This window comes from Coregonus lavaretus (genome assembly GCF_964263955.1).
Source record: "Coregonus lavaretus genome assembly, chromosome: 6".
Classification (NCBI taxonomy): domain Eukaryota; kingdom Metazoa; phylum Chordata; class Actinopteri; order Salmoniformes; family Salmonidae; genus Coregonus; species Coregonus lavaretus.
The window spans coordinates 10,142,122-10,169,129 of record NC_139993.1 but is presented as its reverse complement, the minus strand read 5'-3'; the positions used below and the strand labels follow the sequence as shown (position 1 = coordinate 10,169,129).

Sequence of the window (27,008 nt, the reverse complement as noted above, 5' to 3'; positions counted from 1 at the left end):
GTCTACCTCGAGGTGCTAATTAGCAGGAAGTGGAAGGAGAGAGAGCGTATTTTTGGTCTTGAGAATTGAAGCATTATCACAATGGAGCGCACAGCAAGGAACCATTTTGCCAAATGATTCAACGCCGCCTCGCGCCGTAATTGCACCCCTTGCTTGCACACTTTCTCTGGCAGTTATAGCTTCGCTACCTCTGGAGTGTTTTTCTGGTAACCTGGAATGATGTGGTGAGCAACAGGGTGATATACTCCCGATTTTTTTTTCTTTTCTTTTCTTTCTGCAAATGGCTTCTGCTTCCTTCGTGACCAACTGATGTTTATAGACTGGATAGGTTGGAACCGGTGACCACATTTCATTCACCCTGAGCAGCGAGGGGTGGGGCCGGGTACGCCATTGACTAGCATCGGGCTGCACAGCAGCCTTCGATTTGCATACATGTCAACAACAGAGAAAAGAGGGGGAACTAATTTGCTTGGAGAGTCGTGGGAGTGCTGACCCTGGCATTTATTAGCCCAGGCTTGCCGTGTCGTTTAGTTGACTTATTTTGTTTTGTGGTGCTCGCTGTGTGCTCTAAAGGCAGTGTTGCTAAGCACGCAGAAACACTAGCATGCTAGTCCTCATTAGAAATGCCTGGGGGGCAAAGGGCGGGGTGAGCATTAGTAGCGACTAGCGAGCATTATTTCTGTTTCCGTAGACCCACGCATACTAGAACAGGACAAATGGTTCACATTCACAGCCAAGAGTGCAGCAGAACAGACAACACAGACATTCCTCTCTCCTTGCGCGTCTCATTGTTCAGTTGTGATTCATATTTATCAATGATAACTTAACCTCAAGTTTTATCTTAGACCGTTAGTTTTTTCCATATTTCCAAAATGTCATGGGATGTTGTTTTAGTTGTTTCCATCTCAATATAGGCTAGTGCTTTTTCTAAAGGAAAAGTGAAGATCTCCCTCTTTTACTTTCTTCCTTGTCCTCCTTTGTATTCTTTGTTTTCCACTATGATAATCACTTCACCTGTGATTTACTTCAGTCAACGTTAAGTCAATGTTGAGACTGTCAATTAGAACAGAGAGGGATTGTTAAAAGGGAGAAAGAGAGAGATGTGTGAGATTATGGGTGAGATTTTCACAGCTTCAATCTCTCGCTTGGCTCTCAGAAGCAACTTCAGTGAGACACTTATCTTTACTGAGAACCCCTTTCATCTCTCTTCCCTCTCTCGCGCTCCCCCTTTTCTCACTCCTTAGCGAGAACAATCTTAGCAAGAACGGCTCCCATCTCTTTCCCCTTCTCCCTCCTTTCTGTCCTCAAATACCACATTCCAAACCCACGTCACCTCTCAACACTGTCCAACTATTGAGAAGATAGACGCATGTGGAGGTGGGGTGGGGGGGGGGTGCTGCTCTTTCGCTAGAAACTTAACCTACATTTCCTCACTAAGACCCCCAGCTTTCTAAAGGGATATGTGATGCCGGCTCGGACATCTGCTAGGCTGTTCTGACTTCTCACAATCCCCCCCTTTCTTGTTTTCTTCCCTATCCAGAATTGTCCTATGCTCTCTATCTGGAAGGTAACAATAGTGTGCTGTGCCGTGTCGGTTACTACGGAAGGGGACTGGCTTCTAGTGTTTCTCAACTCGGCAACCCATTGGACTGCACTTTATTGTTCTAGCCCAGTGCTAACGCACTTGATTCAACTAAACATGGGCTGTTTGAGTTGTTGAATCAAGTGTGTTAGTGTTGGGCTAGAACAAAAAGGTGCAGTCATGTGGGTCTTTACAGCTGGAGTTGAGAATCACTGGCTTACAGTGCCTTCGGAAAGTATTCAGACCCCTTGACATTTTGTTAGGTTACGGCGTTATTCTAAAATTTATTAAATAGTTATTTTTCCTCATCAATCTACACACAATACCCCATAATGACATAGCAAAAACAGGTTTTTGGACATTTTTGCTAATTTATTAAAAATAAAAAAAATAAAAAATCATATTTACATAAGTATTCAGACCCTTTACTCAGTATTTTGTTGACGCACCTTTGGCAGCAATTACACCCTAGAGTCTTCTTGGGTATGACGCTACAAGCTTGGCACACCTGTATTTGGGGAGTTTCTCCCATTCTTCTCTGCAGATCCTCTCAAGCTCTGTCAGGTTGGATGGGGAGCGTCGCTGCACAGCTATTTTCAGGTCTCTCCAGAGATATTCAATCGTTTTCAAGTCCGGGCTCTGGCTGGGCCCCTCAAGGACATTCAGAGACTTGTCCCGAAGCCACTCCTGCGTTGTCTTGGCTGTGTGCTTAGGGTCGTTGACCTGTTGGAAGGTGAATGTTCGCCTCAGTCTGAGGTCCTGAGTGCTCTGGAGCAGGTTTTCGTCAAGGATCTCTCTGTACTGTGCTCAGTTCATTTTTGCCTCAATCCGGACTAGTCTCCCAGTCCCTGCCGCTGAAAAACAATCCCACATTATGATGCTGCCACCACCTTACTTCACCGTAGGGATGGTGCCAGGGTTCCTCCAGACGTGACGCTTGGCATTCAGGCCAAAGAGTTCAATCTTTGTTTCATCAGACCAGACAATCTTGTTTCTCATGGTCTGAGAGTCTTTAGGTGCCTTTTGGCAAACAGCAAGTGGGCTGTCATGTGCCTTTTACTGAGGACTGGCTTCCGTCTCGCCACTCTACCATAAAGGCCTGATTGATGGAGTACTGCAGAGATGGTTGTCCTTCTGGAAGGTTCTCCCATCTCCACAGAGGAACTCTAGAGCTCTGTCAGTGTGACCATCGGGTTTTTGGTCACCTCCCTGACCAAGGCCTTTCTCCCCTGATTGCTCAGTTTGGCCGGGCGTCCAGCTCTAGGAAGAGTCTTGGTGGTTCCAAACTTCTTCCATTTAAGAATGATGGAGACCACTGTGTTCTTGGGGACCTTCAATGCTGCAGACATTTTTTGTTACCCTTCCCCAGATCTGTGCCTCGACACAATCCTGTCTCGGAGCTCTACGGACAATTCCTTCGACCTCATGGCTTGGTGTTTGCTATGACATGTGCTGTCAACTGTGGGACCTTATATAGACAGGTGTGTGCCTTTCCAAATCATGTCCAATCAATTTAATTACCACAGGTGGATTCCAATCAAGTTGTAGAAACATCTCAAGGATGATTAATGGAAACAGGATGCACCTGAGCTCAATTTCGAGTCTCATAGCAAAGAGTCTGAATACTTATGTAAATAAGGTATTTTTTTATTTATTTTTAACCTGTTTTCGCTGTGTCATTATGGGGTATGTGTGTAGATTGCTGAGGATTTCTATTTATTTAATCTATTTTAGAATAAGGCTGTAATGTAACAAAATGTGGAAAAAGTCAAGGGGTCTGAATACTTTCGGAAGTTAATGTATATTATACTGTGGGGCCTTAACTGTGTGAAATCCAGTTAGCTCTCATATTTAACCCACCACCTGCACGTGCGACCCTCTTCACCCACAGAGAGAGTGGATCCAGTTGTTATATACAGTGCCATGAAAAAGTATTTGCCCCCTTTCTGATTTTCTCTATTTTTGCATATTGTTGATACTGAATGTTATCAGATCTTCAACCTTTATCTATTAGGTTTTGGTTGAAGATCAGTATCAAAAATACGCAAAAGTAGCAAAAATTAGAAAGGGGGCAAATACTTTTTCAAAGCACCGTAGCGCCATAATTGTTGCTTTTAGAATAGACCATGGCAAAGGTTTAGGGATGGCAGCTAACTATAGCACTTTCACAGGATCCATTCTACTCTACATCATTCTCTCCACCTCCATGGTTGCAAGAATGGACTGCTTAAAAGGGCTGCGCCAGAATGTGCCTTTCCTTAGTACATTGCTTTTGGAGCATTTAAGAGCTACTGTAGCTTATTTGCACTGAAAGTGCACTATACACAGTGTGGGTAGCTGAACTGTATCTGAGGGATGTGCTGTCTCCTCTCGTGTTTTCAGGTCTGGAGCTCGACAAGGATGCCAATCGCCTGTGTGATAAAGACAGTCAGAAAGAATCACTAGGTGACCTTGACATTTTGCTCAACAAAGCACTGGGTTCTCTTTACTCTTTTTTGTCTTCTCCTCTTTATTGGAATTACTTTTACTACCACTCTAGTTAGTTACTGCCATTAGAGCTTCTTTCACCTTTACTGCCATTGGTGCTTTTGCTATTACTGCTATGGAACCTCTACAACTACTACCATTTTATTTAGTATGAAATCAAATTAGGGTTTCTACTAGCATTTCTGTTAATACTACCACAGCTACTACTACAACAGCTAATGCTTCTGTAACACTACAGTGGTTACTACTACCACCACCACTATTACTACCACCACCTTCTACTACTAGCTGCCTAGTGTTACCCTCAACCACTACTTCTATTGTGATGTTTTCTCCTGCTAACTTTTGTTCCAGCCTAGCACTAACACGCCTGATTTAAACTGCTCTTCTAATCTGGCATTTCCAAGCAGTTAGGGACTATCTTAGTCGAGATGTGTGTCATGGTATTTAAAGATGCACTATGCAAAAATCGCTCTGCCATTTCCTGGTTGCTAAAATTCTAATAGTTCGCCTAATTTCAGTTTGTGACAAAACAAGCAAGTGTAGTGTAGAGAATCATTGTACCATCTAAACCGCTGTGAAATCTATTTTCCATAACCAAAAATATTGTACACTGAACAAAAATATAAACGCAACATGTAAAGTGTTGGTCCCATGTTTCAAAAGCTGAAATAAAAGATCCCAGAAATTTTCCAGATGCACAAAATGTGTATTTCTGTCAAATTTGGTGCACAAATTTGGTTACAACCCTGTTAGTGAGCATTTCTCCTTTGCCAAGATAATCCATCCACCTGACAGGTGTGGCATATCAAGAAGCTGATTGAACAGCATGGTCGTTACACAGGTGCACCTTGTGCTGTGGTCAATAAAAAGCTACTCTAAAATGTGAATTTTTTGTCACACAACACAATGCCACAGATGTCTCAAGTTTTGAGGGAGTGTGCAATTGGCATGATGAGTTAAGGAATGTACACCAGAGCTGTTGCCAGAGAATAGAATGTGCATTTCGGTACCATAAGCCGCCTCCAACGTCGTTTTAGAGAATTTGGCAGTACCTCCAACCAGCCTCACAACCACAGACCACGTGTATGGCGTCGGGTGGACGAGCGGTTTGCTGATGTCAACGTTGTGAACAGAGAGCCCCATGGTGGCAGTGAGGTTATGGAATGGGCAGGCATAAGCTACAGACAACCAACACAATTGCATTTTATCAATGGCAATTTGAATGCACAGAGATACCGTGACGAGATCCTGAGGCCCATTGTCGTGCCATTCATCCGCCACCATCACCTCATGTTTCAGCATGATAATGCACGGCCCCATGTCGCAAGGATCTGTACACAATTCCTGGAAGCTGAAAATGTCCTAGTTCTTCCATGGCCTCCATACTCACCAGACATGTCACCCATTGAGCATGTTTGGGATGCTCTGGATCAATGTGTACGACAGCATGTTCCAGTTCCCGCCAATATCCAGCAACTTTGCACAGCCATTGAAAAGGAGTGGGACAACATTCCACAGGCCAAAATCAACAGCCTGATCAACTCTATGCGACGGAGATGTGTCGCACTGCATGAGGCGAATGGTGGTCACGGACTGGTTTTCTAATCCACGCCCCTAATTTTTTTTTAAAGGTATCTGTGACCAACAGATGCATATCTGTATTCCCAGTCATGTGAAATCCATCGATTAGGACCTAATAAAAAATTTTCTGTTGATTGATTTCCTTATATGAACTGTAACTGAGTCAAATCTTTGAAATTGTTGCATGTTGCGTATATATATTTTTGTTCAGTACATTTTCAGTTGTTTGAAGCTGGTGTACAAAACACAGTAAAAGTTGCAAAAAACAAAACTTAAGAATGGGAAGCATAGAAATAGTGCACATAGAACAGATCTACCGCCCAAAAGTTACATATTGCAGCTTTAATAGTATTGTGTGTGTTTCTTTAGCAGCAGACCAGGGTTCACTCTGCTCCATGTTGGACGTGGAGCAGGCCCAGCAGGCCATGGAGCTGTCCCATGAGCTGAGTCGGAGGGTGGCTGCGTCGGAGGCCGCCACCTTGGAGGCAGGGTAGGTGTACTGTGCCTTTGGGTGGGGCAGGCAGTTAAAGGAGCTTGACTTGGCAGAGAAGGGGATTTAGTTATTGAAGGTCTTACATATACGTATGTTGAACACTACTTACTGACTGAATGCCGAAACATTGTTCATCCTCCTCTAAAGGAATAACTTATATTATCAAAATATTATAATTAAAGGCCCAGTGCAGTCAAAAATGTGATTTTCCTCTCTCTCTGTGTGTGTGTATTTATTTATTTTTTCATACTGAGGTTGGCTTAATAATGTGAAATTGTGAAAATTATGATAATGCCCTTCTAGTGTAAGAGCAATTTGAAAGACTTCCTAAAATGTCAGCCTGTTTTGGTAGGATGGAGTTTTGGCCTGCCTGGTGACATCACCAGGTGGTAAATTAGTGTATAAAAGCATATACCATCAAAGACCGACATAACAAAGAGGTCAATTTCTATAGACTGGTCTATAGACTTGCAAAACTTAAAGAAGCCTGTCTCTATCTCTATATAGGGACGGCTCTCCTGCTCTGCTCACGGGCAAAGTCATCCAACTGGAAGAGATCCTCAGACAGCTTCAGTTCGACCTACAAAAGGTAAAGTCAACTCCCCGAAGCATATCGGTGACGTGTCCAGAGAACCACTTAGCATGTATAACAATAATAACATGGTCATTTAGCAGATGACTTTTATCCAAAGGGATGTGCAGCTAACACATTAATCAGTATACTACTATGATGTACTAGAATGGTCTGTACAGTTAGCTGCTGTTCTAAAATGTACGCTTCTCTGTTGGTGTATTTTGTAAATCATACAACCCCAGCAGGCAAAACCAGTTGTCATGTTCAGGTTGTATACTGATTGTAAAAGGACGTTTTGTCAGTCTTTTCAGCAACCAGAAAAATGTATTTATCTGACCAGATAAACAACCAGAAAATGATTGCTTTCCCATGATGTGTTGACATTGTCATATAATATACATCTTTACCTGGTTGTAACAGAGACCAGTTGGTTTTAATCTGGTTATATTATGTATTATCATTCAGAAAACCAATGTACAACCAGACAATTATGTCATAATGAAGCCAAATGTTGTCCACTGTGCCAAATGGTGATCATATGTATAGCCAATGCCGTCATGCCAGGTTGCGTAATAAGCGAAGTGTGTGTGTTCCCTCTCCACAGGAGCAAGAGGACAAGGCCATGTTGCAGGAGCAGGTCCAGCACTTGCGTCAGGACAACATGCGTCTGCACGAGGAGAGCCAAATGGCAGCCGCCCAGCTCAGGAGGTTCAGCGAATGGTTCCTACACTCGGTCGACAACAAGAAGCCCTGAGCAAAAAACACTGACACATACACACACACTGCAACATGGCCGTTAACTCCACATTACCTGAGCCAGTGGCATGTCAAGAGGGACGTAGTCTGAAGTGATTCAAAGTGAATAGCCATCGCATGAGAGCGAGAAGTTGCGAGTTAGCGTGCTAATGCTAGTTGCATTGTTTTGAAAGCAAAACAACATTAATTAGTGTAAATATCCAAGGGGCCGGGGGGAGGGTAAAGCGATACATTTATAGAAGGTTAAGATAAAGGGGAGGAAGGGAAGAATGTAGCAGACCTCATGTTTTTGGCTATTTGCGGAGAGGAAGGAACATGTGAATTAAAAACAAATGAATGTAACTTATGTGAAATCTATATTATTTTGCCGAAAAAGGCAAGCGTAAAACTTATGAGTTCCCTCAGTAAACAACAATTTTAAAATTACTAAACTTTACCTTGACATTAAATGCATTATAAAACAACCAGGAAATAATTAAGGTGTTACAAGGTTCTTGTATAAAAAAAGCTAATCTTTAGTAAGTTTTGTAAAGTACTCCACTGTTTTGAACAAAAAAATAGAAATTGTCCTAGCAATAAATATGGTGATAGTCACAAAACTGTTATTAATGGTTAGCACTGATTGTGGTGTTGTCGAGATTGCGGTTGTATTGGATTACTTGGACGTGTTTATTTTGCAGGAACAAAAACGTGCCTGACTTTAACCAGTGGTGTATGGATACTGTAGTCTTTTCTGTTGTTGTAGTCCCTCATCCTTTTCCAACCCCACGCCTTGTCCACTACTCTCACTAATGATGTCTACCATGATGTTATTACCCTTTTTTTTTGCCACAGAGAAATGTATTCTTATGCAGTTGACCCTGAACTTGTAGGTACACAAGGTACCACCAAGTGTACGAATTATGTATTTTCAATGCCAAAATGTGTTTGATGGTCTTTGTACAGTACTTCAGAGAAAGTGTCTTGTATTTAACACTCTTATTTAAATTTACCCTCCAAATTGTTTATTTTAATATTGAGTATTTTGTTCCTTTCTGCACTAAAAAAGATTAATGGCTCCTTATTGGCAATATCTGTATAGTTGGCAAGAGATAAGATATAAATACTATATACATATAAAGGGTTATTTCTGGGAAGTCCAACGTTTGGATGCTGCTAGAATACAGCCTGTTGTTTTGTATGCCTTTCTTTCTTTGTAAGATGTATTGTTAAAGACGGGACAAATGGTTTGCTTTTTTAATAAATGTAGGATGTTGAAAAAACTAAATGGACTCAAGTGTCATTTAATTCCAGTGACAACGTTTGAGTATTAAGGTATTTTTTTGTATAGTTGGGTGCTGTTTTGCGGACAGAAAATGTTATGTCTTAAACATACAGCCTATGGTATGTCCCTGATGAACTGGTTAGTTGACATTCTTGACAAAATAGTATAATCAGTGCCACACTGTTTGATAAGTGCCGTGCAGTCATTTGGAGTATTGAATTATGGGTAACACTTGTACAGGGATCACATATTAGGCACAATTGGGAATCTGCATAGTAGCATATGTGCCTTCCTTTTTTATTGGTCAGGCCATTATTCAAAACAGCTAAAGGATCTAGCAAAAGTGATGGCTGGATGGAAGCAGGTGTTCTGGAGTGTAGCACACTCGTGTCTTATTAGACCCAGATGGGCCTTCAGTGTCCACAAGAATCACCCATATGAACCTTTTGAATAATTCATGGACTAAAGTATTTGGCTCAGAGGTCTCTTGTACCAGAGTAGGCCTACCAGCTCTTATGGCAAGGTGGCACAAGTGAAATTTTGATCCAAGTGCAAATAGCTGGCAACCTTGCGTCTTGTACTTTAGAATTCACATGATATTAACCGCACTATATTTGTTTTTATTCCTCTTTGGTTAGACTTAACATATTGGAACATTTAGTTTGTTGAGAAATCAGAGCATAGTATTTTCCTAAAACCCTGCACAACCAAACTAGTCTCTTATGAAAACCCTGAATACAAGTTTAACTCTCATGTCCAATTAAGGCAACATACTCCCATTGTGTCCAACAGATGAGCCATTATTTATGGCAGATCGAGAACACTCCCATCCCTTAGGGACAATAGCCTGTGGTTTGGTGGGGATGTCTACAGTTGTCATCCCAGCCTGACTACAACAGTAGGCCTATGTCCCAGATGGCTCTCCTGCAGCCTCCAGCCACCCAATGTAGGTCCCATTACCTCACCTCTCTCCATATGGTTTGACCGCAGATGTAAAAAGTGGAGGAACTGAGAGCGCGACACCCACTCACACATGCAATTGGTAGCAGACACACACATGCACGTCATTGAGGTCCAGGAGGAGGAGCAAGGTTTGGTTGGAGATGGGGAAGGAGAGAGATTTTTTTTTTAATGAGTGCCTGAGAGAAAGGAGAGGAAAGATCAAACAGGAGAGGCATCCTACAAGGAGGGGAAGACAAATGGGCCAGTGAAATAGTTCAAAGTAAGGTTTTTTAAAGATGAATGGAAGAGAAAATGGGAGCGTTGGATGGATGGAGTGCTGGAAAGTGAATGTAGTGCTGAATAGTGAATGGAGTGCCATAGCGCAATCGTCGCCCCTTTTACTCTAGCTCATGTTTCACCTTCCATTTCAAAACCCCAGCGTTCTCCTCAGTGGAGCCAATCAGAGTATTTTCATTATTGATTGAGCACTTTGGTGGTTGCATGGGATATGTATGGAGCACCTGCCGCTAGTGCTTTTAGGATGAGAGCCCTGACTCGAGTGTGACACGAAATGAGAAGACGATGCGTCTCCTCCCTCCCAATGAACCTGTGTTTTGAACCAAGAGTTGACTTAATAGAACAACACTTTACAAAGATGCTTGCGAAGCACAAGGCACGCTAAATCCCGAACAGAAGTGTTCAACAGAAGGAGGAAAAAGAAAGCTGCGCAATGTTGCCAGTGCCGGAGTTTGTCGTGGAGGAGGATCTATAATTCATAGATTCGATGACCTGGTTTCCCGAAAAAATGCTGAGAGGAAGGGAAAGAAATATCAATGCATTGGTGTTTTTCACTGTGTTCTACACACACAATAGAAAACAGCGAGTAAGAGAAAGATCAGAGACCTATATGACTCGGGTTGAAGCTGCAAATTGTGTAATGTTTTCAGCGGTGGTGCCCCGAAGGTTTGGGCTTTCTAGGCCAGAGTGTATTCTCAGAAGTGAGCCTTAGGTGAAAATGAGAACATTTTACTAATAATGATCATGGGAATGCAATGGTAATTTTGAGTATATTGTTGTGTATGTGACCAACCGTGTATCGAAGCTTCATCTAAGCATCATTAGGCCTCCATCTTTGCTCTTCACTACACAGTCCTTTCAAATACTGTAAGTTGGAACATTGTTTCTCCCCCAAACTAATCAAGGGCTTGATGATAAGTTGAGTGGTTGGAACAATTAAAATGGGGTAAAACAGAATAAGTTAATTGTGCAACCTTTCGGGTACTCAAGGACCAGGATTGAGAAACGTACAGTGCATTCGGAAAGTATTCAGACCCCTTTACTTTTTCCACATTTTGTTACGTTACAGCCTTATTCTAAAATTGATTAAATTAAATGTTTTCCTCATCAATCTAAACACAATAAGTAAGTATTCAGATCCTTTGCTATGAGACTCGAAATTGAGCTCAGGTGCATCCCGTTTCCATTTATCATCCTTGAGATGTTTCTACAACTTAATTGGAGTCCACCTATGGTAAATTCAATTGATTGGATATGATTTGGAAAGGCACACACCTGTCTGTATAAGGTCCCACAGTTGACAGTGCATGTCAGAGCAAAAACCAAGCCATGAGGTTGAAGGAATTGTCCGTAGAGCTCCGAGACAGGATTGTGTCGAGGCACAGATCTGGGGAAGGGTACCAAAACATTTCTGCAGCATTGAAGGTCCCCAAGAACAGTGGCCTCCATCATTCTGAAATGGAAGAAGTTTGGAACCACCAAGACTCTTCCTAGAGCTGGCCGCTCGGCCAAACTGAGCAATCGAGGAAGAAGGGCCTTGGTCAGGGAGGTGACCAAGAACCCGATGGTCACTCTGACAGAGCTCCAGTGTTCCTCTGTGGAGATGGGAGAACCTTCCAGAAGGACAACCATCTCTGCAGCACTACACCAATCAGGCCTTTATGGTGAGTGGACAGACGGAAGCCACTCCTCAGTAAAAAGCACATGACAGCCCACTTGAAGTTTGCCAAAAGGCACCTAAAGACTCTCAGACCATGAAAAACAAGATTCTCTGGTCTGATGAAACCAAGATTGAACTCTTTGGCCTGAATGCCAAGCGTCACGTCTGGAGGAACCCTGGCACCATCCCTACAGTGAAGCAAGGTGGTGGCAGCATCATGCTGTGGGGATGTGCTTCAGCGGCAGGGACTGCAAGACTAGTCAGGATCGAGAGAAATATGAACGGAGCAAAGTACAGAGAGATCCTTGATGAAAACCTGCTCCAGAGCGCTCAGGACCTCAGACTGGGGCGAAGGTTCACCTTCCAACAGGACAACAACCCTAAGCACACTTTTATTTATTTTTTATTTATTTTTATTTTTTTTTTTTTTTTTTTTCACCTTTATTTAACCAGGTAAGCCAGTTGAGAACAAGTTCTCATTTACAACTGCGACCTGGCCAAGATAAAGCAAAGTAGTGCAATAAAAACAACAGAGTTACATATGGGGTAAAAAAAACATAAAGTCAGAAAATACAACAGAAAATATATATACAGTGTGTGCAAATGTAGCAAGTTATGGAGGTAAGGCAATAAATAGGCTATAGTGCAGAATAATTACAATAGTATTAACACTGGAATGCTAGATGTGCAAGAGATTATGTGCAAATAGAGATACTGGGGTGCAAAAGAGCAAAATAAATAATATAGGGATGAGGTAGTTGGGTGGGCTAATTTCGGATGGGCTGTGTACAGGTGCAGTGATCGGTAAGGTGCTCTGACAACTGATGCTTAAAGTTATTAAGGGAGATAAGAGTCTCCAGCTTCAGAGATTTTTGCAATTCGTTCCAGTCATTGGCAGCAGAGAACTGGAAGGAATGGCGGCCAAAGGAGGTGTTGGCTTTGGGAATGACCAGTGAGATATACCTGCTGGAGCGTAGACTACGGGTGGGTGCTGCTATGGTGACCAATGAGCTAAGATAAGGCGGGGATTTGCCTAGCAGTGATTTATAGATGGCCTGGAGCCAGTGGGTTTGACGACGAACATGTAGTGAGGACCAGCCAACAAGAGCGTACAGGTCACAGTGGTGGGTAGTGTATGGGGCTTTGGAGACAAAACGGATGGCACTGTGATAGACTACATCCAATTTGCTGAGTAGAGTGTTGGAGGCTATTTTGTAAATTACATCGCCGAAGTCAAGGATCGGTAGGATAGTCAGTTTTACGAGGGCATGTTTGGCAGCATGAGTGAAGGAGGCTTTATTGCGAAATAGGAAGCCGATTCTAGATTTAACTTTGGATTGGAGATTCTTTATGTGAGTCTGGAAGTTGAGTTTACAGTCTAACCAGACACCTAGGTATTTGTAGTTGTCCACATACTCTAGGTCAGACCCGTCGAGAGTGGTGATTCTAGTCGGGTGGGCGGGTGCCAGCAGCGTTCGATTGAAAAGCATGCATTTAGTTTTACTAGTGTTTAAGAGCAGTTGGAGGCTACTGAAGGATTGTTGTATGGCATTGAAGCTCGTTTGGAGGTTTGTTAACACAGTGTCCAATGAAGGGCCAGATGTATACAAAATGGTGTCGTCTGCGTAGAGGTGGATCAGAGAGTCACCAGCAGCAAGAGCGACATCATTGATATACACGGAGAAAAGTGTCGGCCCAAGAATTGAACCCTGTGGCACCCCCATAGAGACTGCCATAGGTCCAGACAACAGGCCCTCCGATTTGACACACTGAACTCTATCTGAGAAGTAGTTGGTGAACCAGGCGAGGCAGTCATTTGAGAAACCAAGGCTATTTAGTCTGCCAATAAGAATGCGGTGGTTGACAGAGTCGAAAGCCTTGGCCAGGTCGATGAAGACGGCTGCACAGTACTGTCTATTATCAATCGCGGTTATAATATCGTTTAGGACACAGCCAAGACCATGCAGGAGTGGCTTCGGGACAAGTCTCTGAATGTCCTTGAGTGGCCCAGCCAGAGCCCGGACTTGAACCCGATCTAACATTTCTGGAGAGACATGAAAATAGCTGTGTGGTGACGCTCCCCATCCAACCTGACAGAGCTTGAGAGGATCTAAAGAGAAGAATGGCAGAAACTCCCCAGATACAGATGTGCCAATCTTGTAGCGTCATACCCAAGAAGACTCGAGGGTGTAATCACTGCCAAAGGTGCTTCAACAAAGTACTGAGTAAAGGGTCTGAATACTTATGTAAATGTGATATTTCTGGGGGGGTTTTAAAATACATTTCTGTTTCTTTTTTTTAAATACATTTTTTTATAAATTTTTATACATTTGATTAGGGGGGAAAACTATTTAATCCATTTTAGAATAAGGCTGTAAAGTAACAAAATTTGGAAAATGTTACATTTGGCAATTCACCATACTATGGGAATGGTTATGTACCCTTTATACACCATTTATAGAGTATGACATACAGTGGGGGAAAAAAGTATTTAGTCAGCCACCAATTGTGCAAGTTCTCCCACTTAAAAAGATGAGAGAGGCCTGTAATTTTCATCATAGGTACATGTCAACTATGACAGACAAATTGAGGAAAAAAAATCCAGAAATCACATTGTAGGATTTTTTATGAATTTATTTGCAAATGATGGTGGAAAATAAGTATTTGGTCACCTACAAACAAGCAAGATTTCTGGCTTTCACAGACCTGTAACTTCTTTTTTAAGAGGCTCCTCTGTCCTCCAATCGTTACCTGTGTTAATGGCACCTGTTTGAACTTGTTATCAGTATAAAATACACCTGTCCACAACCTCAAACAGTCACACTCCAAACTCCACTATGGCCAAGACGAAAGAGCTGTCAAAGGACACCAGAAACTAAATTGTAGATCTGCACCAGGCTGGGAAGACTGAATCTGCAATAGGTAAGCAGCTTGGTTTGAAGAAATCAACTGTGGGAGCAATTATTAGGAAATGGAAGACATACAAGACCACTGATAATCTCCCTCGATCTGGGGCTCCACGCAAGATCTCACCCCGTGGGGTCAAAATGATCACAAGAACGGTGAGCAAAAATCCCAGAACCACACGGGGGGACCTAGTGAATGACCTGCAGAGAGCTGGGACCAAAGTAACAAAGCCTACCATCAGTAACACACTACGCCGCCAGGGACTCAAATCATGCAGTGCCAGACGTGTTCCCCTGCTTAAGCCAGTACATGTCCAGGCCCGTCTGAAGTTTGCTAGAGTGCATTTGGATGATCCAAAAGAGGATTGGGAGAATGTCATATGGTCAGATGAAACCAAAATATAACTTTTTGGTAAAAACTCAACTCGTCGTGTTTGGAGGACAAAGAATGCTGAGTTGCATCCAAAGAACACCATACCTACTGTGAAGCATGGGGGTGGAAACATCATGCTTTGGGACTGTTTTTCTGCAAAGGGACCAGGACGACTGATCCGTGTAAAGGAAAGAATGAATGGGGCCATGTATCGTGAGATTTTGAGTGAAAACCTCCTTCCATCAGCAAGGGCATTGAAGGTGAAATGTGGCTGGGTCTTTCAGCATGACAATGATCCCAAACACACCGCCCGGGCAACGAAGGAGTGGCTTCGTAAGAAGCATTTCAAGGTCCTGGAGTGGCCTAGCCAGTCTCCAGATCTCAACCCCATAGAAAATCATTGGAGGGAGTTGAAAGTCCGTGTTGCCCAGCGACAGCCCCAAAACATCACTGCTCCAGAGGAGATCTGCATGGAGGAATGGGCCAAAATACCAGCAACAGTGTGTGACAACCTTGTGAAGACTTACAGAAAACGTTTGACCTGTGTCATTGCCAACAAAGGGTATATAACAAAGTATTGAAAAACTTTCGTTATTGACCAAATACTTATTTTCCACCATAATTTGCAAATAAATTAATAAAAAATCCTACAATGTGATTTTCTGGATTTTTTTTCCTCATTTTGTCTGTCATAGTTGACGTGTACCTATGATGAAAATTACAGGCCTCTCTCATCTTTTTAAGTGGGAGAACTTGCAGAATTGGTGGCTGACTAAATACTTTTTTTCCCCACTGTAAGCTGTAGAAGTTCAAATCTACAGTGCAGCGTGTATGTTTATGGGAAGAAACCAAAGTGAACTAGAGGCCACCATTCGTTTCACTTCAGTATGCCCCCTTTTCTTTTTATCAATTATAGACATAAATTGAGCAATCAATAAACAATTGTAATAAGCAGTCACTAATCACTAGATAGTAACCATAGTATTAGTGGTTGGTGAACAGTACAGTATGCGTGAGTGGTGAACCTCCATGAGGATGTATGGGTGTGCATGCATGCAAGGATGATTTACACGGGAATGTCAGTGAAAATGAGCCACATCAATTAGTAAATTATTTCCCTTTTGTTTCCAAATTTTTTGGCCCTGGATCTCACAATTACAACATTATTTCCGTCCAAAAAAGTATAATTTGTTAATTAGAACATATAGGCCTATAGCGCTTTTAGTTACAGAAAGATACATACAGGAGTCCATTAACAAAAGACGAAGGATATCAAGGATCTGGAAAGATTCTGTATGGAGGTCTAATATCCCTCCCAATGTGGTCCATTATCCCTCCCAATGTGTTCTCCAATCTCATAAAACATTTTAGAAAAAGGCTCAGCGCTATTATCCTTGCAAGGGGAGGGTGCTGCAGTTTTGATAACAGGGGATCCAATCATTCTTACCCCTATCTTTTTTAGATTTGTTTTATTACTTGTTAAACAAAATACATTTCTCTGTGCAATTGTATTAGTATATAATAATATAATTTTCACATTTTGTTGAGCATACAATATAGCTCAGTATTTGTATTATTTATTTTATACAGTCTTTTTTGCTCATCTTTATCAAGGGTGCCAATAATTCCGGATCCCACTGTATATGTAAGAGGGTACACAGGACCTTTGGGTCTGACCTTTCAGTACATTAAACGTAGACATAGTTTAATGACGGACTGTAGATGCAGAAAGTAAACAGCATAGTGGGTACATTTCCACAACAACTAAGAGTGTTGAAGTGCGAGGCTCAACATCTCCGCTGTTTTGAACAGAGTGAAGCGAACCCGTGCACATGCGCAGATACTGTGTGTGACTGTGTGAGAGCGAAGTCTTGCATCTCGCTCATCTCAATATCTGCGGTGCTGCTTGTGGCAACGTCATTTCGCTGAGTCTACCTTTAAGTAAGCATTTCATAATAAAATACAAAATAACTTGTTATTGTAAAATGGAAATGTGTCTTTGCTGTGTTATGTTTTTTCCCAACCCCTTCATACACTCACACGAGAGCCTGGAAGCAGCACAGGGTCAGCTGAAGAGGAGCACCCTGGAGCAGTTTAGGGATGAAGTGCCTTGCTCAAGGGCATAACAGCGGTAGGTGGCACCTCATTCCCGCCGATTGTTCCCCGTCAGCCCTGGAATTTGAACCGGCAACCCTTTGTTTACTGGCCTGCCTCTCCAGCCTTGAGGCTACTGCCTCATACAAACTAAACATATTTTGGTCCCACTTTAAACTATGTATACTTTATAAAGGCTTTATATAGCATACATAAAGATAAAGGCTTCATAAGCACTACAACAATGCTTCACGAATCATCTATAAGCCTACAGTGGGGGAAAAAAGTATTTAGTCAGCCACCAATTGTGCAAGTTCTCCCACTTAAAAAGATGAGAGAGGCCTGTAATTTTCATCATAGGTACAGGTCAACTATGACAGACAAAATGAGAAAAAAATTCCAGAAAATCACATTGTAGGATTTTTAATGAATTTATTTGCAAATTATGGTGGAAAATAAGTATTTGGTCAATAACAAAAGTTTCTCAATACTTTGTTATATACCCTTTGTTGGCAATGACACAGGTCAAACGTTTTCTGTAAGTCTTCACAAGGTTTTCACACACTGTTGCTGGTATTTTGGCCCATTCCTCCATGCAGATCTCCTCTAGAGCAGTGATGTTTTGGGGCTGTCACTGGGCAACACAGACTTTCAACTCAACTCCAAAGATTTTCTATGGGGTTGAGATCTGGAGACTGGCTAGGCCACTCCAGGACCTTGAAATGCTTCTTACGAAGCCACTCCTTCGTTGCCCGGGCGGTGTGTTTGGGATCATTGTCATGCTGAAAGACCCAGCCACGTTTCATCTTCAATGCCCTTGCTGATGGAAGGAGGTTTTCACTCAAAATCTCACGATACATGGCCCCATTCATTCTTTCCTTTACACGGATCAGTCGTCCTGGTCCCTTTGCAGAAAAACAGCCCCAAAGCATGATATTTCCACCCCCATGCTTCACAGTAGGTATGGTGTTCTTTGGATGCAACTCAGCATTCTTTGTCCTCCAAACACGGCGAGTTGAGTTTTTACCAAAAAGTTCTATTTTGGTTTCATCTGACCATATGACATTCTCCCAATCCTCTTCTGGATCATCCAAATGCACTCTAGCAAACTTCAGACGGGCCTGGACATGTACTGGCTTAAGCAGGGGGACACTTCTTGCACTGCAGGATTTGAGTCCCTGGCGGCGTAGTGTGTTACTGATGGTAGGCTTTGTTACTTTGGTCCCAGCTCTCTGCAGGTCATTCACTAGGTCCCCCCGTGTGGTTCTGGGATTTTTGCTCACCGTTCTTGTGATCATTTTGACCCCACGGGGTGAGATCTTGCGTGGAGCCCCAGATCGAGGGAGATTATCAGTGGTCTTGTATGTCTTCCATTTCCTAATAATTGCTCCCACAGTTGATTTCTTCAAACCAAGCTGCTTACCTATTGCAGATTCAGTCTTCCCAGCCTGGTGCAGGTCTACAATTTTGTTTCTGGTGTCCTTTGACAGCTCTTTGGTCTTGGCCATAGTGGAGCTTGGAGTGTGACTGTTTGAGGTTGTGGACAGGTGTCTTTTATACTGATAACAAGTTCAAACAGGTGCCATTAATACAGGTAACGAGTGGAGGACAGAGGAGCCTCTTAAAGAAGAAGAAGTTACAGGTCTGTGAGAGCCAGAAATCTTGCTTGTTTGTAGGTGACCAAATACTTATTTTCCACCATAATTTGCAAATAAATTCATTAAAAATCCTACAATGTGATTTTCTGGATTTTATTTTCTCAATCTGTCATAATTGACGTGTACCTATGATGAAAATTACAGGCCTCTCTCATCTTTTTAAGTGGGTGAACTTGCACAATTGGTGGCTGACTAAATACTTTTTTCCCCCACTGTATGTCATACTCTATAAATGGTGTATAAAGGGTACATAACCATTCCCATAGTATGGTGAATTGCCAAATGTAACATTCTACAGCATTTATAGAGTATGACATACGCTTATAGATGATTTGTGAAGCATTTATATAGTGCTTATGAAGCCTTTATCTATGCTATATGAAGCCTTTATAAGTTGTACTTCGTTTAATGTGGCACCCATATTTTCAATAAAGTGTTTAAAGTCACGAATAGTCTTATGTTATGAGCTATATGTGCATGTGATAATGACTTGAACAAAAGCATCAACTAGATCTGCTCTGAGTTGTTGTACTTTGACTTTCCCACAGGATGTGTCACCATAGAAACTCAGCATTCCTTTAATAATCGGCACTAGAACACATAAAAAGAATATGGCTTCTATTGTGGCATCGATGCATTGAAAACTGTCAACTTCTCTCACAACCACAATACCGGTCCACACATGGCGACAATCCAATCAGGAGACCCACAGGTCCAGATGGCAATGTCTCTGTGTACAGTTCATCTCCTGTGCAGCTCAGTTGGTAGAGCATGGCACTTGCAACGCCAGGGTTGTGGGTTCGTTTCCCACGGGGGGCCAGTATGAAAGAAGTATGAAAATGTATGCACTCACTAACTGTCAGTTGCTCTGGATAAGAGCGTCTGCTAAAATGTCAAATGTAAATGATCTCCAAGAGATCCTGCAGGCACATATTTCTGTCTATTTATCTGCGTAGGTTATCTAAGCATAGGTCTTTACCTGTTCAATTGTCATTTTAATGAACGATGCACATTGATTATTTAACAACTTTTATGCCTTAGGAGTTTAGTACAGCTGCTACACTGGTATATACTATCATAACACAAAAATTAAAGCAATTTTGGTGTTTTCTAAAGTCTAGCAACCTTGCCAGCTAAGATAGTTAGACAAGCTACTCTAACTTGATTGATAGCCTGAAATGGCTTGCTAGCTAGTTATTAGGTTGGGAGATTGGGAACCTACTGTATCTAGCTGGCTAGTTAAAGCCTACTTCATAAAATTGCTAGGTGGGTAGTACTACAGAGAAACATCAAAACAGTTTTGTTTTATTTATTCATCAAAAAGGAATCAATAGATTACATAGTTTGATCAAATTCATTTACAAACATACCTCCTGCGAGTCCTGCCCATCACTCAACACTCTCTCTCCTCCTCCACTGATGATAGTGTATGCACGCACTAGAGAATCTAGCGTCCGGCCCAGCATACCTTTGTTCCGTGATGCACCTTGGGAGAAACGCTGACAGATCTTTTTTTAAAATAAATAATTATGATCAAACGTGGGCTTTAAAATGAAGTTCAGTAAATAATGTAACATCTGAAAAGTTAAGAAACAGGGCAAATCTGAGGTTCCGCATCAGCCAGTGGGTTTTGTAATCGACACCATTTATGTGTGACGGAGAGTGGATGTCTTTGTCTCCTCTGGACTGGAGAAATAAAAGGCTTATAACAAAGCCCCGTGGAGATACCGCATGTTCCATCTGTTTTTGTCTTGCTAAAAACATCTGGGCCCGAATTCACATAATACTTCTTAAGAAAAAAACACAAGAAGCATCTGGTCTCTGCTTTTCTCTAGAATCTGTATCCAGATTTATTCCTTAGTTTGCATTGTTAAGGCAGACTATAAGGAGATTACTTTTTCCACATTTTGTTGTGTTACAGCCTGAATTTAAGAGATTTTAGATGTTTGTAACTGCCCTACACACAATACCCCAATAATGTCCAAGTGGAATTATGTTTTTTGACATTTTTACAAATTAATAAAAAATGAAAAGCTGAAATGTCTTGAGTCAATAAGTATTCAACCCCTTTGTTATGGCAAGCCTAAATAAGTTCAGGAGTAAACATTTGCTTAACAAGTCACATAATAAGTTGCATGGACTCACTCTGTGTCCAATAATAGTGTTTAACATGACTACCTCATCTCTGTACCGCACACATACAATTATCTGTAGGTCCCTCAGTCGAGCAGTGAATTTCAAACACAGATTCAACCACAAAGACCAGGGAGGTTTTCCAATGCCTCGCAAAGAAGGGCACCTATTGGTAGATTGGTATAAAATAAAAGAACTCTTTGAATATCCCTTTGAGCATGGTGAAGTTATTAATTACGTTTTTGATGGTGTATCAATACACCCAGTCACTACAAAGATACAGGCATCCTTCCTAACTCAGTTGCCGGAGAAAACCGCTCAGGGATTTCTCCGTGAAGACAATAGAGTTTAATGGCTGTGATAGGAGAAAACCGTGTGGCGCAGTGGTCTAAGGCAATTGTGGAAGCCTGTACAGAATATAAATATTCCAAAACATGCATCCTGTTTGCAACAACGCAGTAAAGTAATACTGGGCCAATTGCGCGCCGCCCCATGGGTCTCCCGGTCGCGGCCGGCTAATTGTGCGCCGCCCAATGGGTCTCCCGGTCGCGGCCGGCTACGACAGAGCCTGGATTCGAACCAGTGGCACAGCCTTAGACCACTGCGCCACTCGGGAGGACCTATTCCCCTCCCCTCTCAGACCACTCCCAGACAGTCCTAACAAAAGTATTGCTTGAGAAATAGTGTTTTATAATAGCATTTTTTTTTTACCCATATCCCAATTTGTGCCACCCATGAGTGACAAACCTACATGCCAGGTATAGACCGTATATTGTGTTCCCTTCAGGTAATAGAAAAGAGCAGAAGCTCTGAACTATCCATTCAGACTCCAGTCATACCTACAGTTTATGGGAAATAATCTCTTTTAGTATTTGTCCAGTAGGTTTCCTCAAGTCACAGGATGGTTTTAAAATTGCCTTTTGTCAGGTATCTCGCAAACACATTGTCAGCTGCGTCTCTCGTTGCCTACTTGGCCCTCGGCCTGTGCCCCGAGTGGGTGGAGTTAACCGTTTGAGAGACATTTTATATTTTAGTCATTTAGCAGACGCTCTTATCCAGAGCGAATTACAGTTAGTGAGTGCATACATTTTCATACTGGCCCCCCGTGGGAATCAAACCCACAACCCTGGCATTGCAAACGCCATGCTCTACCAACTGAGATACAGAGTGGTGAATGTGCTGCTAAAAAGGCAAATCCGGAAGGCACCTCTGGGGAACGCAGGCGAACATAACGGACAAACCACTGTTCATGTTTCCATTCGTTAGCAATAATATAATAATAATATGCCATTTAGCAGACGCTTTTATCCAAAGCGACTTACAGTCATGCGTGCATACATTTTTGTGTATGGGTGGTCCCGGGGATCGAACCCACTACCTTGGCGTTACAAGCGCCGTGCTCTGCCAGCTGAGCTACAGAGGACCACTACAGAGGACCAGCAAAGAGGCACGTGCGATTATAACAAGAATATAAGCAATCTGAGCTTTAACCAATACTGGGAGCCACATTTAGATGTTGACCTGTAATTGATTTTCTTTATTGTGTACAAAATATTTATTTTTATATTATTATTATTTAATTATATTATTTATTTATTTTTATTACCGAGGTCCGGACCTTGGTGTCCTCATATGTAGTTACGGCCCTGCTGATAACAGTTAGCAACTTCGCATAGTTGAAACAAGCAGCAGACTTGAAACAAATAGTCTGCAAATTTCCAAGCGCAAGAGTGAGGGATGCAAAGTGGAAACCTAACTCACCAGAGGAGGCTTACAGTAACTTTGTTTGTCATATCCTGCGGGTGACCTGGTTACTGTGCCAACAAATCATGTAATCGGCAATGAAGTTACCACACAGACAAGGCCGTCTTCTCATATCCGCTGAGCATTGTGTCAGTGTACAGTACAAAACACAACATCCACTTCCCTTACGCACGCACACATCCACACACATGGCCAGATTTACACATGGATTTCAGAGAGGAATACAACATACTGTGAAAGGCTGAAATAATTGTATGCGTAGAAGTCACACCGCCTTGCAGAAACATGAAGCTTTTCGTTCACAGGAAACAAACTCACATTTGCTAATGCCTCCTGTCATGTAATGTCATAGCATTACATTTACATTTACATTTTAGTCATTTAGCAGACGCTCTTATCCAGAGCGACTTACAGTTAGTGAATACATTTTTTTTTTTATACTGGCCCCCCGTGGGAATCGAACCCACAACCCTGGCGTTGCAAACGCCATGCTCTATCAACTGAGCTACATCCCTGCCGGCCATTCCCTCCCCTACCCTGGACAACGCTGGGCCAATTGTGCGCCGCCCATGAGTCTCCCGGTCGCGGCCGGCTGCGACAGAGCCTGGATTCGAACCAGGATCTCTAGTGGCACAGTTAGCACTGCGATGCAGTGCCTTAGACCACTGCGCCACTCAGCATCATATATACATTAGGAACACCTTGATATTGAGTTGCACCCCCTTTTGCCCTCAGTCGGGGCATGGACTCTGCAAGGGGTCGAAAGCGTTCCACAGGGATGCTTGCCCATGTTGACTCCAATGCTTTCCACAGGTGGTGGACCATTCTTGATACACATGGGAAACTGTTGAGCCTGAAAAAACCCAGCAGCGTTGCAGTTCTTGACACACTCAAACCGTTGTGCCTGACAACTACTACCATACCTCGTTCAAAGGCACTTAAATATTTTGTCTTGCCCGTTCACCCTCTGAATGGCACACATACACAGTCCAAGTTGTCTCAAGGCTTAGAAATCATTCTTTAACCAGTGTCCTACCCTTCATCTACACTGATTGAAGTGGATTTAATAAGGGATCATAGCTTTCCCCTCAACTCACCTGGTCAGTCTATGTCATGGAAAGAGTTTTGTACGCTCAGTGTATATATGCCATTTAGCAGACACTTTTATCCAAAGCGACTTACAGTCATGCACTATCCTGGCATAGCAAGCACCATGCTCTACCAACTGAGCTACAGAGGTTTTAAACTATTCCAAAACCACTTACTCTGTGTACCAGAGTGGCCTTATTCAGCCGGTAATGCTTTTTATCTCATTTCATGGTTCACCAATGTGTCATCGAAACTGGCTTTTTAGGAATGGTTAAGTTAGGCCGATTTTTTATTTATTCTGTAAATAAAACGGAAAACATTATTTTTAGTTCCCCCGTATGAGGAGAGTTTTGTCCACCCCCAACGGGCTCTGATACATTCCACTTCAGGCTTCACTACCCTACAAGCTTTTGACATATAATTTGTACTGCGCGTCCTTAACTTATTCATGAAAATCCATTTGGCTTTTTGCAAAACAGCTTAATACACTGACCAATGTTCAAGGGATTTTAGGCCAAATGAAATGTTTAATTACATCGCTCACAAGCAATTGGAGTCGTAAAATGAAAAGGGTTTTAACGGATGGCTTGATTGCCTTTTGTAGCCTATCCAACCCAGCTCACCCGTGATACAAGTCAGTATTCGACGTCCATCGATGTCTGAGAATGTCGGGAGATGACGTGGAAACATGCCACTAGGGGGTTGCAGCCCGAAGGTATATATATATACATTATGTTTAAATTAACGAATGGAAAATAATTAATGGAAAATACAATATGAACTGAATATGAAATTATATGTATGTATATGTAACTTTTCCTTATCTTTCCAAACTTTAGCGCAAGCTCTCTCTTCTTAACCATTTGTCATATACAATACATGTAACAACTTCAAACAAACAGCTTGGCAAAGGTCATTGGCCAAGAGCAAGAATCCTTTGAAGGCGAGTAGCACAATGATGGATTCTTCGAGCTGTCTGTGTACAACAAAACAAATCCATTGCCAGCCTTGTAACGAAGCACCACGAAGCATTGACAGATAACCATCCTAAAAATAACTTGGAGAGAGACAACATAGAAAAATGGACTGGAGAGCGTTCAATCTCTCTCTCTCTCTCTCTCTCTCTCTCTCTCTCTCTCTCTCTCTCTCTCTCTCTCTCTCTCTCTCTCTCTCTCTCTCTCTCGCTCTCGCTCTGTAATGTAGCCAACAGGAGAGAAATGTTGTTATTTTTAGAGGGTTGATGATGCACCTTTAGGAAGATAAATGGTGTCTACTTCTGGTCTTAGTTGACAAGGTTGATGAGGAAAACGTCTCCCACAAAGGGGAGGTAGGCCTCCACACACATAAATGTGTGCACACACACGCACATGCACACACACATTTACTCTTATAGGGCCTATACTGAGCGCTGGTAAGGAGTCTAAGAATGTTGTCTTTAGTGCCTGGATGAACTGAGATGCCCCCATGCCGTCTATCCTGTCAATCATATTGATTGACAGAACAGGAGCCACAGGCCTTGTTCCAGCCGTCAGTCTCCTGTCTGTTCCGATCATTTCTCTTCAAAGACAACAACCTTCCACTGACTTCAACACCCATACAACAAACGTGTCTATAATGTTTTCAGTTTATGTAGATTGTCTCTGTGTTTCTTCTTGGATCTCCTCTCCCATGGTCTGCCGTTTATCTTTTCTTCTTTTTCAATGAATCCGTATTTCATTTTAAGAATTTGTGCCATTTTGTACAGATTCTATGAACAATAGTGGAGACCTACTGATATTGTCAAAGTAATTCTGTAGGATAGTGGCTGGAGGATACAATGACGGAGGAAAAACTGCTCCAGTCCTACAGTCACTAAAAAAGTCCCTCTCTCTTTCCATTGTCCAAAAGACTGGCCCAGCATTTTAAAAACAAACATGCATGGGAAGCACAACCAAAGGACAAATTTAAGCTAACCTTTTTTTGTCCTAAGGCACTGGTTGCTATCCAGTTAGGAACATAGCGTGGCTGCCACTCACGGTTGCCATGGGATCGATATTTAATGTGCCTTCCTTTTCCTCATACTGCCTCTGTTTATTGTGCAACTGGCATTACGACCAGCTCAGCAGGAACCCGCAATGGCTTCCTTTTTTAGGATGCTCCCCTCTTGCATTGTCCTTTGTTGACTTGTCATTCCCTGGTCCGGTTGATGAGGAGAAATTAAAGAACATTTATTTATTTTGTCTGTCGCAAAGCAGAGGAGAGAAATGGCCTTTGGGTGACACTGCGGTTTTCCTCCGACAGAGCATCCTGGTTCATTTGCATATGGGTTTCGTCAATCTGTCAGAGTTTGTGTGGAGATTGTGGACATTTTTTTTCTCTGTCTTTCCCTTCAGTTTATATTCTTGTGAGATGCTTTGTGGAGGTCATTTGAATGGCATAAATTAGCATAAACAAACGTACTGTAATGTCTGAATAGGCAGGCATGAGAAAGAGGTAGTGTTGGCGGGTTTTCCGTCTCCATGGATCCGTCTTATAGCAATGCATCAATTCTTCGTAAGATTATTCAGAATTTGTGATCATTCGTCTTTGTTTTATGTTTATTACATGGAATATGAATTCATTCAGCCTGGTCCCATCTGATGCTTCTGCCAACTCTATATCATTTACATTTTTACATTTACGTCATTTAGCAGACGCTCTTATCCAGAGCGACTTACAAATAGGTGTATTCACCTTATAGCCAGTGGGATAACCACTTTACAATGTTTTTTTCTTTTTTTCTTTTTTTTTTTTGGGGGGGGGGGGGGGGGGTTGGAGTAAAGGGGGGGGGGGGGTAGAAGGATTACTTTATCCTATCCCAGGTATTCCTTAAAGAGGTGGGGTTTCAAATGTCTCCGGAAGGTGGTGAGTGACTCCGCTGTCCTGGGGTCGTGAGGGAGCTTGTTCCACCATTGGGGTGCCAGAGCAGCAAACAGTTTTGACTGGGCTGAGCGGGAACTATGCTTCCGCAGAGGTAGGGGAGCCAGCAGGCCAGAGGTGGATGAACGCAGTGCCCTCGTTTGGGTGTAGGGACTGATCAGAGCCTGAAGGTACGGAGGTGCCGTTCCCCTCACAGCTCCGTAGGCAAGCACCATGGTCTTGTAGCAGATGCAAGCTTCAACTGGAAGCCAGTGGAGTGTGCGGAGGAGCGGGGTGACGTGAGAGAACTTGGGAAGGTTGAACACCAGACGGGCTGCGGCATTCTGGATGAGTTGTAGGGGTTTAATGGCACAGGCAGGGAGCCCAGCCAACAGCGAGTTGCAGTAATCCAGACGGGAGATGACAAGTGCCTGGATTAGGACCTGTGCCGCTTCCTGTGTAAGGCAGGGTCAAC

At 42.6% G+C, this 27,008-nt stretch overlaps 1 protein-coding gene across 6 annotated transcripts in view; it reads left to right on the top strand.

Moving 5' to 3' along the window:
• Positions 1-8,737, top strand: part of LOC311131157 (signal-induced proliferation-associated 1-like protein 2) — a 109,376-nt gene extending 100,639 nt beyond the window's left edge. For 2 of the 6 annotated variants that reach the window (XM_084163997.1, XM_084163995.1), the window contains 4 exons: positions 3,965-4,027; positions 6,026-6,143; positions 6,654-6,735; positions 7,325-8,737. In XM_084163997.1, coding sequence (XP_084020123.1) covers positions 3,965-4,027; positions 6,026-6,143; positions 6,654-6,735; positions 7,325-7,474 — 413 coding nt within the window. In that variant the 3' untranslated portion in view covers positions 7,475-8,737. Of the gene's footprint in view, positions 1-3,964; positions 4,028-6,022; positions 6,144-6,653; positions 6,736-7,324 lie in introns of all 6 variants that reach the window. The other 4 variants (XM_084163996.1, XM_084163994.1, XM_084163999.1 and 1 more) reach the window with 2 other exon arrangements.
• Positions 8,738-27,008: the final 18,271 nt, after the last annotated feature.